Source organism: Setaria italica, chromosome IX (assembly GCF_000263155.2).
Source record: "Setaria italica strain Yugu1 chromosome IX, Setaria_italica_v2.0, whole genome shotgun sequence".
Lineage (NCBI taxonomy): Eukaryota > Viridiplantae > Streptophyta > Magnoliopsida > Poales > Poaceae > Setaria > Setaria italica.
This window is the reverse complement of record NC_028458.1, coordinates 24,241,129-24,254,812: the sequence shown is the minus strand read 5'-3', so window position 1 is coordinate 24,254,812 and position 13,684 is coordinate 24,241,129. Positions and strand designations below refer to the sequence as shown.

Below are 13,684 nucleotides of genomic sequence, written 5' to 3'. Positions count from 1 at the left end.
TGCATGCTTAGATGCTGATTACTATCACTATGCTCATTAGTCATGTCATTTTGAGTGTGTATGATCATAATGTATGACTTTGTTTAGACTTTGCTGCTACTGGACCTTGTTTGCTGCTACTGGACCTCATGTTATCTTTCTCTGATCTTCGGGGATTCTTGTTTTGGTATACAGCAAAGTCATGGAGATGTAGCTACTGGACCTTGTTTGCTGCTACTAGACCTCATGAATATGGAATCCAATATCTGTGATGCGGTTGTCTGTGATGCGGTTGTCTGTAACAAACTGGGCTATCCCAACGGAATATGGAATTAATTCCATATTTAGCTATCCAAACGGAATATGGAATTAGATTCATGGAAAAGAATTCCATCAACACCCAAACAAAAAAATTGAATTGAATCAAATTCTGAGTAATTCATTTTCGGTGGAATCCAATATCTAGAATGTATTTCTTGGAATGAGTTTCAATTCCTACGAAACAAACGGGCCCTTATGTGATTTTACGATTCTCCTAAGTAAAATCTACTATTTTACAATTCTAGCAGTTATGATCCTATGATTTTGCGATCCTACTGTTGTAGTTCCGATCCGATTCAAAATAACCTTGTCCTATGGTTCCAAATAAGAACCATGGTCGTTGCATTATCTGGTTTCCAAATAAGAATCATGGGAGCCGGTTTTAAGTAATATCCTAAGTTCCAAACATAAACCATGAGGATATATTTCACAAAATTATTTTATTTTAAAATCATTTTAATAGATAATTTTAGCCAAAATTTTCTTTTATATGAAAATATGTGTTGTTGTTGTTTTGGACAAAAAACCATATAGACAATAATAATTGTTTAGTCAGGGTGGCCTCTAGGTCTAGAAAAAAGTTATGCCAATTATTGATCATATTCTTTTTACATTCGACCGTGATATATATACTGATTTTCTATCATGGCTAATTGTCTGCGATTACTATTGTATATTTTCATTTAGGAGACATGCCCTCGACAACAACAAGATATTTATAATGGCTTCTTAAAAATAATATATGTTATTCTGTTCAAAAATATACTAATAATTGCTCATGATATCATGTGGCCAGTTTGAGGTGCAATTGTCACATTAAGAGCGTATTTGGCATGGCTCTAAAGCTGAACTTCAGCAACTCCAGCCAATTTTCCAGCCAAACACCCCAACTCCAAAACTTCATGGAGCTGCCAACTCCATGGAGTTGTAGTGCAAATAGGGGGTGGAGTTTTGGAGCACCTTTTTTGCAGCTTCAAAACCACCCAATATGAATCTCCTCGTGAAGTGCCACTGATTAAAAAAACGGTTCACTTCTTTTTCTCCTGAGACCCCCCCCCCCCACCCCCCCGCGCCGTGACTCCCTCCCGTGCCTGTTCCTTGCCCGACCCCCGCCGCCGCCTAGGGTTTGGCCGCCGCCAGCCACCAACCACTCATGCCACCGGCTGTCGTCGTCTACCCCCGTTGCCAGCCCTTCCTGCTGCCCTTCCCGTCAACACACCGCCGGCCGACCCCTCCTGCTACCCCTCCTGACCACCGCCGGCCGCCCGACCCCGCTGCCGGCACGAGGATGAGGCACCCGAAGCACCAACACGATGCAGGCGTGTGCCCGTTCTGCCTCCGGGATCGCCTGTCGCACCTCTCAGCCGCCACCGCCGGCGCGTCCACGTCGTCGTCGTCGGGCTCCTCCTCCCTGTGCTCATCGTGGGAGGAGACTGTCGCGCTGTCGTCAGCGCAGGTGCCGCGGCCCCGCCGTGGGAACCTGGGCCTGCTGCGGCGGCAGGAGGGGAGGAAGGCTGCGGCGCTGGCCGCGGGACGCCGCACGAAGCAGGAGCAGCATCGGGAGAAGGAGAGGACGGCTAGGAGGGGCAGCAACTTCTAGGCACGGCTGCAGCAACAGCTCTACCACGGGGGCTGGCATAGGAAAGACGGGTGCTCGGAGGCCGCTAAGGAGCATGCCGCGGCGGCGGCAGCAAACAAGTGAGCGCCTTGGGTATGATGCAGGCGGCGGAGGCCAACTTGAGCGGCGAGGTTGTGTGTTGTTCGCCTGTTGCTGTGTTTACGCCATTGATTATCTTGCAATCCCTTCGGTTTCTTTTCTTTCTATCCTGTGAATCTGTGATCTGCTGGCCAAGTAGCAAAATGCGGCCTAATGGCTCGCCCATTTTGTAAACATCACCAAATGAAGGCTTTGCACTCGGCTCATTCGTGTTCTTCTGCAGCCATGATCAGGAAGCTAATCGTGTTGGTCAAGCTTATTGGCATGTAGTGACACGCATTATTCTAGTTGTCAAGCAGGCACAACTGATGCGTAAAGAACAGTTTGTCTTTTTGAACCAGGGGCAAGAATGGCAATCTACCCTCAAACTCCTCTTTTCTAGACACCCTCCCAAAAAGAACCAGGGGCAAGAATGGCAATCTACCCTCAAACTCCTCTTTTCTAGACACCCTCCCAGTCAAACACCTGCATCAGACAGTTCCAACTCCACCTAGAGCTGGCTCCACCTGGAGTTCTGGAGTGGAGCAACTCCACCCAGAGTTAGAGTCATGCCAAATAGGACCTAAAACCTACAACAAGCACAAGAGATGGGAGAGGCTATGCATGAGGTGATGGCATCAATAGCCGCACGCATAGTTTCTTCTTCCTTTCTCTTGACCTTAACATACAATGAATTAGCTGTGAGACTAAAAATTAGATAATTTTTTTGTTAGAATTGGAGTTTTTAGATTTTCAACTTTACTGAACTTAGATCAATTAGAACTTCCGTGATATCCCTCCGACCCTAGCTACACAAAGGGGTAGAAAATATTAAAATTAGTAAGAATTTTGTTCTCGTCTTTTTTCCAACTGACTCAGAGAAAGTGAAATATCTTATCAGTAGTTCAGTACTTAAGCATCAAATTCGATGTCCATCTGACTCTACCTTCTCTAAATTCGCCTTGGAGCCTGATGTTTAGACGGTTGTTTATATTTTTCTTACACAAAAAAGGCGAGTTTCCGTCAAGGCTGCCTTCGTGGAGACGTTGGCAGCAAATTCACGTGAGCTGCGAGATCTCAGCCGTACGATCTCCCATCGGACCGCTTCCAGCCGCACACCGCCCATCCCCAACCAAACACCGAGAAGGTCGAGAGAGGGACACTGCTGTGCCTCCGTTCCATCCCCCACGAGATCTGCTCCTCGCGCTCCCCCTCTCCTCCCCGGCGCGCCCCGCCCCGTGCCGATCCACCCCTCGAGCGGCGGCCTCCGAAGTCCACCGGCGATGGTCGTGTGCAAATGCCGCAAGGTAACTCCCCCTCCCTCCCCGCCGATCCGGCGATCCCCGCCCCGAACCCCCGCGGTTTCTCGCGTCGTCTTGTATTGCTCCGCCGGCAGCATACGGGCGGATTTGGGATCAGGGATGCTGGGTGGGCGGGTTCGGCGGCGGCGTGGTCCGGATCCGACAAAGCGGCGCGAGAAGTGCGGATTTTGGGGGTTGTATGGGTTCACGGCGGGCGTTGGGGGTTTTCACGCTCATCCCTTGGAATGAATGTTGGGTTCCACGCTTGGGCATTTCGTCGAACACCTCCCATGTGTTCTTGTAGTTGTAGCCGATCGTGTTGGCTGTGTTCTGAGATTTATTTGGAGTGGGTTTGGTTGATCTGCTTGATTGCTTGTGGTGGAGTTTGGAGCTGATGATTTTGTGTGCCTGTTCTGCTGTTTCAGGCGACGAGGCTTTACTGCTTCGTCCACCAGGTCCCTGTCTGTGGCGAGTGCATATGCTTCCAGGAACATGAGCTGTGCGTGGTGAGTGAGCTTCCCTGACTTCTTTTATGGTCCTGGTTGCATGTGCGCAAACAAATACTCCCTCCGTTCCAAATTATAAGTCATTCCAACTTTTTTGGAGAGTCAAAGCATCTCAAGTTTGACCAAATTTATACAATAAAGTGCTAACATTCATGATATCAAATAGGTACCATTGATTTCTTCATTAAATATATTTTCATAGTATATCTATTCGGTGCCATAAATTTTTGTAATTTTCTCTATAATTTTGGTCAAATATAAAAATGTTTGACTCTCCAAGAAAGTTGGAATGACTTATAATTTGGAACGGAGGGAGTAGCATCTAGGCCCCAAAATGATTGAGCTAGTGTTATGTTATCATAGTATGACCAGTTCTTTTCTATGCTGTTTCCTGGTTGTAGTCATTCACAATAATTCCTGTCTCATTGCCCTTATTGTACATTGTTTTGGTTTCCATTGAGACTTTCAAGAAACAAGGGATAAGCTGTCAATTGTTTACAGTTTGATAAGAAATGGATGGATGTGGATTCCATGACAAGGAATTGGTTGAGCAAGGTTTTCATTTCACTAGTGCGTCTGCCAGAGCATCAGCTTTTCCTTTGGATGCATATGCATTGACCATCTTTTAATAATGACGCTTATGTCTCAGGTTTTTATTTCGAGTATCTAAAACCTACAAAGCTTTCATTTTTTGTATGGAGCTTGTCCTATACCTGCTGCTATTCATTGGTAGAATGCTGATTTTCCCATTTGGCGGTGTGATGAAGTAGACTATGGGTTATATATTTGAAGGCAAAACTAAGAATAGGATGTACAGCCTCTTGTGTAAGTAAGAAAATCAGCATTGTGCTTGCAATTACTTTGGGTCCAGGTTTCATTTATTGTGTAGTATTAGATTGCAGCATCATATGGGTGCATTGTGCATCATATTATCCTTTTGGCTCTATTTACTTTGCACGAGCAGAAAGTTTAGAATTTTACGTTACAGTGCTAGTTACATCTTATCTGCCCATTAACATCTCTGCAAGTTTTGTTAGATTAAAAGACAGTGTTGCATTAATTTAGGAACTAACATCTGTCCTTGTTGTGTAGGTGAAAAATTATGCTGAATGGGTTGTTAATTCTGATTATGACTGGCCACAACACTGCTCATCTTGCAATTCAGTTCTGGAAGCCGGAAGCGAAGAAACTACAAGATTGGGTTGCTTACGTATGTGTTTTTCTCAATAGAATGCTTAAATTCATTCATTCATGATGCCTTATTTCTTTAATATAACTGGATATTCGTTTGCTGACTTCCTTATAGATGTGATGCACACAAAATGCTTGATATCACATATCCAAAATTTTCCAACCCAAACAGCACCTGCTGGATATGTCTGCCCCTCATGTTCTGAGCCTGTGAGTTGAACTCAATTTCCCTCTGCATGGAAGCGCATGTGCAAATCGGCTGCTGCAACTCTGAGGATCTCACATTTTTTTGATCTTTGGCTATCCTAACAGATATGGCCACCATCAAGCATTAAAGATACAGGTTCTCGTCTTCACGCAAAACTGAAAGAAGCAATAGTCCAGGTTAGATACTTCAAACCTATTTCATATTTGCCTACTCAAAAGTCAAAACCACTGATTTTCTCCTTATTAAGTTTTCATAACATTTAAGCTGCATCTATTCGAGTGTTAAAATATCTGCTGATGAAAAAGTTCTTGGTGCAATATTCTGCATTGGCTAAATACTACTATTTCAGAGTAACCCGTTGATTCTGTATTTATCAGGGATTTATTTCAGACATATATTTAATCATTTTCTGACATATAAGCATTCCAACTGTTGATGCTGTCCAACTGTTTTTCTTCATTTGTTTCTTATGAACTATGAAATTTATGAAACTGCATTGTATCATGGAATTTAAAGTGCAGATCCCAAATTAACCTTCATGATTTTATAATTGATATTGACTAGTATTCATTTTATAATGCTTTAACGACTTTGAGATTTTTTGTATATACTTAAACAAGTTTGTTTCGATTGTTCAAGTACATTTAGACTTCAGTGTATGTTTACTGCAAGATTTTTTTTCTGTGAGACATTAGGTTATGATAAAACTTGTGCTTTTCTAATATGTTGCAGACTGGATTGGAGAAGAACGTATTTGGAAATCATTTTGTGACAATGCCTAAAGCTGATACTCGGACCCCTCCTGCTTTTGCATCAGATCCTCTTAAACGTTTATCCAGTTCTGGTGATAGAGAATCTAATGGTGCAAACATAATTAGCTCAGCTAAAGATGCATCTTTGCCATCAACATTGCATTCTGGAATGTACTCTTCTGCTAGTGTAGGATCTGGGGCACCTATCCATGTTGAACCAGAAATTGTTGAAATAGAGGGTCCTAGTCCAGTGATAACACAATTCCCAGAACAGGAGTCCAACTTCATCAGAAGTCCAAGCCCACATGGGGTAAGTCCTGAGATATCCCAATATTTTGTCTTCTTTTGAGCTTTACTTATTCACAGAACAGCAATCCTATCTCTTCATTTGTAGCCTGGTGCTATGACAAGAAAAGGTGCTACCAGTGTTGATAGACAAAATTCAGAGATTTCTTATTATGCTGATGATGAAGATGGAAATCGCAAAAAGTATACCAAAAGGGGTAAGATGCTATGGGCAGGATGATTTGTTCTATTCATTCATCTTTATTTGTGCCTATGATTCCGTGTATTATGCTATGATTTTGTAAACGGATGACTTGAACTAAACAATTAGTGGGAATGATGCTGTTCCACAAGTTAGTTACCATGCACTATCATATCACTAGTTACCTTGCAAACAAGTGTGATGATACTTTCAGTCCCTGTTTGGTACATTGAAGTTTTACCAGATTCTGCTGGCATTAAAATGTTTGTTGTCAAAATCCTGAGTACTGAAGATAGCTCTTATTTTATGGCTTGTATGTACACTTTTACATATGATATCTTCCTGCTTTGAGCATCTATTGACTTAACTGACTAGACCTTATATTTTTTTAAGCCCCTGTAGGGACAAGTATTCCATATCGTGCTCAAACTAATATGTTTCATGAAATTCTTGTGTAGCAAACATGATAATTTTATTTTTTATTGGCTATTTTACTGCATGTATGGCACTGTCCTGTTTTGAGCGTATATGGCCTTGCCTGAGCTTGATCTAGGCCTAATAAAATGTGATTTATTCTTATAAAAAAGATTGTGATTTATATACCAGACCATTTTTCTTTGCCTTCTGGTCCTAAAAATATGCAATAATAATTGGCTTGGGAAAATTATTTGCGTCTGTTTGAAATTCTTGAATTAATCTCAGGACTGTTGGATGGTCAAACTTGTTGGGCCATAGCGGATTTAAAACTTACATATTCATGAGCACTGACAGCTGCAACACCTTTACTCTTGAGAAGCAACACCAGAAAACTCTAGCAACTAAGTGTGAACTTAAAATTTTTGCCTGCGAGATATTTATGATTGATTATATGAAGTACTGTTGTATGGTTGAAATATACTGAACTTAAGAATTTAGATTCAGTTCATGCTTTTGAGCAGTTGAGTTTCACTTTATTCTCAGTCTTGTAATAAGCAAATGTAAAACCAACTTATTTGAAAACCCTGCATGTGTATACTAAAGCTGGCTTTATGACAAGATTGATGCTAAAATAGCCGTTTAGTACTTTTTTTCCTAGTGAGCTTGAGGTCATAAGCTACCTCAAATCCAGCTTGCTACCATTTGATGCTTACATCCCTTGTACAGGTACATTTCGTCACAGATTTCTAAGGATGCTGCTGCCTTTCTGGTCTAGTGCACTGCCAACACTACCAGTCACGGCACCTTCAAAAAAGGAGAGTGATGCTCCAGAGGGTCGCATCAGGCAAAGATCATCAAGAATGGATCCCACGAAGATCTTACTTGCAATGGCTATCATGTAAGTCTTCTAGCATGCTTTGATTAGTTTCTCTGTTTTTTTTTTCCTGCTTATATACTCTCTCACCCTCCCTTGCCTCTCTAGAATGGGTGCTTATCGTGAATATCTGTAAAGTAGGATAAGAGCCTTTTTTTCCCTAGTGTGTGCTCTAAGGAACAGGACATTTTCCTGCTTTGCAGTAAACTAGGATAAGAATTGAATTACCTTGTAACATACTACATTTGGCAATGGTCTCGGGTGTAGAAGCCACTTAGGCTGCTGACTGGTACTTCGGATATCTCAGATCAGTAGTGATACTTTGTCATAGTTAGAAAACAACATCCACAGCTATGTGGCAATTTTGCAAAGATAGTCTGGCATATGTGCATATGTGACAGGTTGCTAAGGAATTGGCATGCCAGAGTTGTGAGACATGTAAATAGCTGCCATAAAAAAGAAAGGAGTCACTGAGTTTTCATTATCTTCAAGTGTTGCACTTCTACTGTAACATGTGTAGTCTTTAATAGATAGTACTTGATGTTTTGAGTATCAATAAAACCTGATATTTGTCTTCTTCATTAATTATGATAGCCTTGTACTATAACTCCAGTTGATATTTGCAATTAAACAAATAAACTTAAATAGCCTTTTACTTGATAACCTTATTAAGCTAATACGCTCTGTTACTTGATCACGGTACCCTTTGTTGTCTTTTATTAGCAACCATGTAAATTTATTATCCTGCATTCCTGCTCATATTTTTCTCATCTCTTGCATGGTTTAAAAAGAAAAGTGTTTCTTTATGGCCTGTATGGATTAGGGGCTTCCAATCCAAATTGTTCAGATTTTGTTGTCATCTGTTTCGAACTTTAACCGAAATCTAAAAATTTATAGATAACCCTCATGCGTGCACCCCTATTTTACAAATTTGGAGAAAGAATTCAGACTATTACACAGATCATTGATTAATATTGGTTGCATAGTCTTGCATTTCTCTTACCTTTCCATGTCTGGTTTTCAAGATGATAATATCTTACTCTTTGTTAAAGAGAATTTGCGCTAATGTACAAAATAATATGTTGTTGCAGGGCATGTATAGCGACGATGGGAATTCTCTATTACCGGCTGTCCCAACGCAGTCTTTCTGAAAACTTTGTTGAGGATGAGATTCAGTAGCACTATTGAATTTTCGACCTTGCAATCTTGTACTGCTATGCTGCTGATTTGAAGGGTTTTACCCTCCCTGTATTTTTTTTCTTTCCCCTTTCTGTGGGCCTTTTTGGTGGTTTGAGGATGGATAGTTGTTAGTTACATATAAGAGTTATAGTTGACTGCTTCCATCTCCTGATTGATGCTCATGTTTATGTAACTATAATGCCATACAATATTGTATTACCTGCCTGAGGAGAAATCATAGAAAATATACCGTCTACCCTTTGTTATTTGATGGGAACGGGAAATATTTATTCATTCTGGGGCCAAAGCTACTCAGTTTGTCCAATTAACCCCTCTCGTGCAAAATTCCCATATTTAACATATTTAAATTGGGATATTTTTCTTTTAAATTTATTGTCTAAAAGTTGTTTTTATCCTTTAAATTTTTTAGGAGAGAGACAACATTGTACCCTATGTGATGAAAATTTGCTTAGTTTTTTTGTGAATATAATCAGAATTTTGTGTTAGAATCTATACCTGTTCAACTTTTTCTTAGAGCTACTAGGTTTTAGTGCGGTTGAATTGGTACCTGTGCTACGATTTTATACGACTTCCAAAACTACACGTTTTATGTTGAACAGTAGCTGCTGATGTCAAAACCGTAACTTAATCATTATGGATACGAGCTCATTTGAGGCTGTGGTTCCTCTGTAATTTGTCGATGAGTATGTCGCTCTTTTTTATCTTCATTATCACGAAATATAATAATTTGAGGAGAAGTTCAAATTACTGCCCTCAAGTATAGCCGAAGTCTAAATAAACTCCTAAACTATATCTTGATCCAATCATTTGGTTCAATTTACCCTTAACATAATTTATTTTTTTCTCCATACACAAGTTGAATTTGATTTATAATTTTGCAAGATGGTAGCGGACATAATAATATATATCAAAAATAAGATGAATTTCTATCATTATTTTTCTTATAATTTTGTATCACATGTATTAATTTATTATTAAATGTCTTATCTATCAAAATAATGATAAAAAAATCCATGATATATTTTTCTAACATGTGTTATGGTATCTATTATCATTTCGCAAAAATTTAGTTTAAGATTCCATTTGTGCATGAAGAAAAAAAAGACAAATTATGTTAGGGGTAAATTGAACCAAATTGCACAGTGCAGGGTAAACTGAAAAAAATAGTTTAGGCTATACTTGAAATGAGTAATTTGGATTTTTTCCAAACTTTGTTTATATTGTAGTCTCGTCGTGTGTTCTCTCTTCTCGTAATGGCCTTGCCAAGTTAGCAAAATTGCTGATGTGGTATACAATTTAATGCTCATGAAACCTTCCATTGAGACCGACATAAGGAAACTGTTGTCATCACCCCCAGCGAACTCTCAAAGGAAAAGTACAACAGCTATTCATGTAATTGTTGTAGAAGGTGGCTATATTAGGGTATGTACAACAGTTTTGACAGCTGTTGTCTGCAAGTTTTGCCACATCACATAAAGACAACAAAAATAGACGGTTTGTCTGACTGCAAACGTTTTAATTTGTCTGACTGTAAACTTTTTAATGCACATCTACATTCATGATCAATTATAAATAAGATCTCTGTATACTATTTTGTTGCTTCTTCGATACAAATGAGATCAGCATAAGCAAGATAAAAATAAAACAAAATTTGTTTAGAACCATCAAAATATTCAAGCACATCATGTAGGTCTTTGACATTAGAGCTCATTTGCCTTTTTATATAAAGGCACGTGGAGACACAAGGAAGAATAGCATGGCACCTAAATGATATTACCACTGGAATTATGCAAAGAAATATCACAGAAAGCCATCTCCTGCGGCCACCATTAAGACTCATATGCTACTAGTACTTCAGTTTGAATAAAAGAACTAGCCATGAAGTAGGATAGATTGCTGACATTAATAATCTTACATTTTCTTTGATTGGATTGATGATTTCAGATCATAACATTTATCTATTTTGCAACTCTTCAAGAACCTGGGCTTTCAAAGGGCAAAAAGACAAGCTGGAGAGGACATGTAAGAAGTTCAGTCTCATAAGTAGGATAGTTCTTGTAATTGGATGGATGAGTTCGGATCAGACAATGACATGCAGTTCAAGTAGACTAATGCAAATTCCGGGAGCAAAAATTGTACAAACATCAACATAACTCCAGATGGATGGCCAATCAGTAAATCCAACGATGGAGAGAACACGAGTAGAGTCTACTCTGAGAGCAGCCTGTTAACGATACAAAAGAAAATTCAGATTAAGAAATATACCAATTGATTGAATTGCCAAGCGGATTACAGCCATTAAGCAATCGTTACGATCAGAATTCAGAACAGACAAGAAAATAGCTGCCCTTTCTTCCTATACTACATATTGATCGCAGCAACAAATTGGCGCTGGAAGCCTGAAATCTCGGTAAGAAGAACAACCACCTTCTGCTCGGTGCCAACGTGGTGCGCGGCGGCAGCTGCGCTCCAGCTGCTTGCAGGTTGCCTTCTCGCACGACACGCACACAGGAGCGGCTGGCCGTCCCCTCTACTTGATTTGGCGCGGCCGAAGGGGCTTTACGCGCCGCCGCCGTTCATCCCCAATCCGCTCCTAGCTCTGTACTGCATCTGGCGGGGGAGGGGAAGAGATGGTTGCATGGGAGGGGATTTGGAGCACGCCGAAGCCGATTTTGCCACCATCACCGCTGATTTTGCGCACACCGCATCCGATCTGGAGGAGCCATGGCCGGTTGGAAACGAGGGAGTAAAACGGCAGGTTCGGCATGGGAGCACGAGCCCGTGCCGTCGTTACGTGCTGGGTTGTACATGCTCTTATTATTGTGCGAGTTGGCGTTAGATAATTGTAAAAGACGCTCAATATCGAGATTTGTTTTACTCCTATGCTTCATACCCTTTAATCTCTCATAAATTCCCCGCCACATTATGCAAAAATACTAACATGAAACGTTACAGAATGAGCACGATCTTAAAAGGGAAATGGTGTGGCTCATGGCTAATCCATCATGATAAATTGAGAATTGCTCTGAGCGTTATTATTTCTTTTTTTAAAAATTGCCATTCTTGTGCTTCAAATAGTCCCAGTGATACAGAAGTAGTAAATATGGTGTTTGAAGCACATTTAAGGATAAACAAAGAATTTTAGTTTGTTACCCCCTCCTACTCCAGATTAAAGTTCTAAGTCAACCATCTTTAACTTTTACCAAAGTTTATAAAAAAGATACTACCTTCATATCAAAATGTTTGATGTTGATTAGTTCAAAAATAAACTAAACAACAACAAGTACTTTGATATGGAGGTACTTATTAATATCTATAGTTTGATTAAAAAAACTAATTGGATTTGTAAATGTTGGCATTTTTTCAATAAATTTAGTCAAAGTTAGAGATGTTTAGGTTAGAACAAGGCTAAAGCAAATTATAATTTAAAACGGATAGAATAAGAAAAATAAACATACTGTATGCTACCACATTGAGTCAGAGCCGCAAAATTTTAATGGCTCTTGAGATTCAACGATTAATAAAAGTTTCCTGTATTTTGCTTATGCCTCAATACAATAATCCAAAAAGGCGAACAATGTCAGAGAAAATGGTCTGGGAGTCAAAACTATTGTTTATTCAATTGTAATGAAATAATTAAACATCTTTTTTTATTATCAGCGTGCTAAGATTATTTGGGTAATTGTTAATATAGCTATTAGGTTAACCCCACCCAAATCAGTGACTCACATGGTTCGAAACTGGTTAATAGGCATAAGAAACAAAGAAAGATTACTGATTTTCTTGAGGATTGCATATAACACCCCACGTGTTAAGTTAGGGTTAAACAACTTCACTTAAGCAAAATGAGCATCATGGCATTGCATCAATTTCTTTTCTTGTTAAGAAAATAGGATTTTCAAATTTTTGTTGGTTGTTCTACCGACCCGAGTTTTGATTATGAGGTTTTTCCAAAATCGTGTCCCCACCTGTCGTCCTCCCTTCTTTCTGTCTTCTTTGGAATCCTCTGTTCGGACCGATGGGTTCCGCCCGATGGATGTCGTGCCGCGCATCGTTCCGTCTAGCACCGAAAGTTAGCGCTCGCGTGACTAAAACCGCACGCCGTTCCGCCTCGTCCCATCGCCTACGCCTCTGCGCGCCACTGCTCCTCCACTGTAGCGTTGACCCCGCCCCGCACCGCCTGGTACCGCCGTGGACTGCCATAGCAAAAGGGTAACCGTTCCCTATAAATAGCTCCCGACCGAGCAGACCTCGCTCTTCCGCTCACTTTCACCCCTCCACTCTTCCTCAGCTAAAATAAGCAAGCCGAACGAACTCTTCTTCCACCAACTACGCTCAAAAGATCTATTCCAAACTTCCGATTCACAGTTGACACCACCTCGGCGACACTCCTAGTTAATCTCCAACCTCACTGGTCGCCGCCGGAGTTTCTAGCGCCAAGAAGTGAAGTGTTGACGGTGCCATCACCCCCGCGTTCCACCCTTTCCAGCCCCTTCTTCTCCAAAACAAAGTCTTTGGGTAAGCTCTCATCGAGGCGTTGTGTTTTCTAGGTTTTTCGGGTAGTCGAGAGTCCCACGACAGTGCCTGTGTGCAAGCACCACCGGACGTGTGTACTCCGAGTAGTTTCGGAGCCACGAGTAGTTGGAGGAGTGTGTCTGAATTGTTTCAAGGCTGCTTGTAGTCGATTGGGCACCAACCGAGTTGTTTTCTAAGGGCCATGAGTAGTCTAAGGTTGTGCTAGAGTACAGAGAA

At 40.7% G+C, this 13,684-nt stretch overlaps 1 protein-coding gene across 1 annotated transcript; it reads left to right on the top strand.

Moving 5' to 3' along the window:
* The first annotated feature begins 3,143 nt into the window (after positions 1–3,143).
* On the top strand, positions 3,144–9,205 carry LOC101785772 (zinc finger protein-like 1 homolog). Its single transcript, XM_004983207.3, has 9 exons — positions 3,144–3,303; positions 3,723–3,803; positions 4,896–5,013; positions 5,110–5,204; positions 5,307–5,378; positions 5,935–6,264; positions 6,349–6,457; positions 7,585–7,756; positions 8,824–9,205. Exons 1-9 carry the CDS (start codon positions 3,280–3,282, stop codon positions 8,909–8,911), a joined length of 1,089 nt encoding a protein of 362 aa, XP_004983264.1. The 5' UTR covers positions 3,144–3,279; the 3' UTR covers positions 8,912–9,205.
* The last annotated feature ends 4,479 nt before the right edge of the window (positions 9,206–13,684 follow it).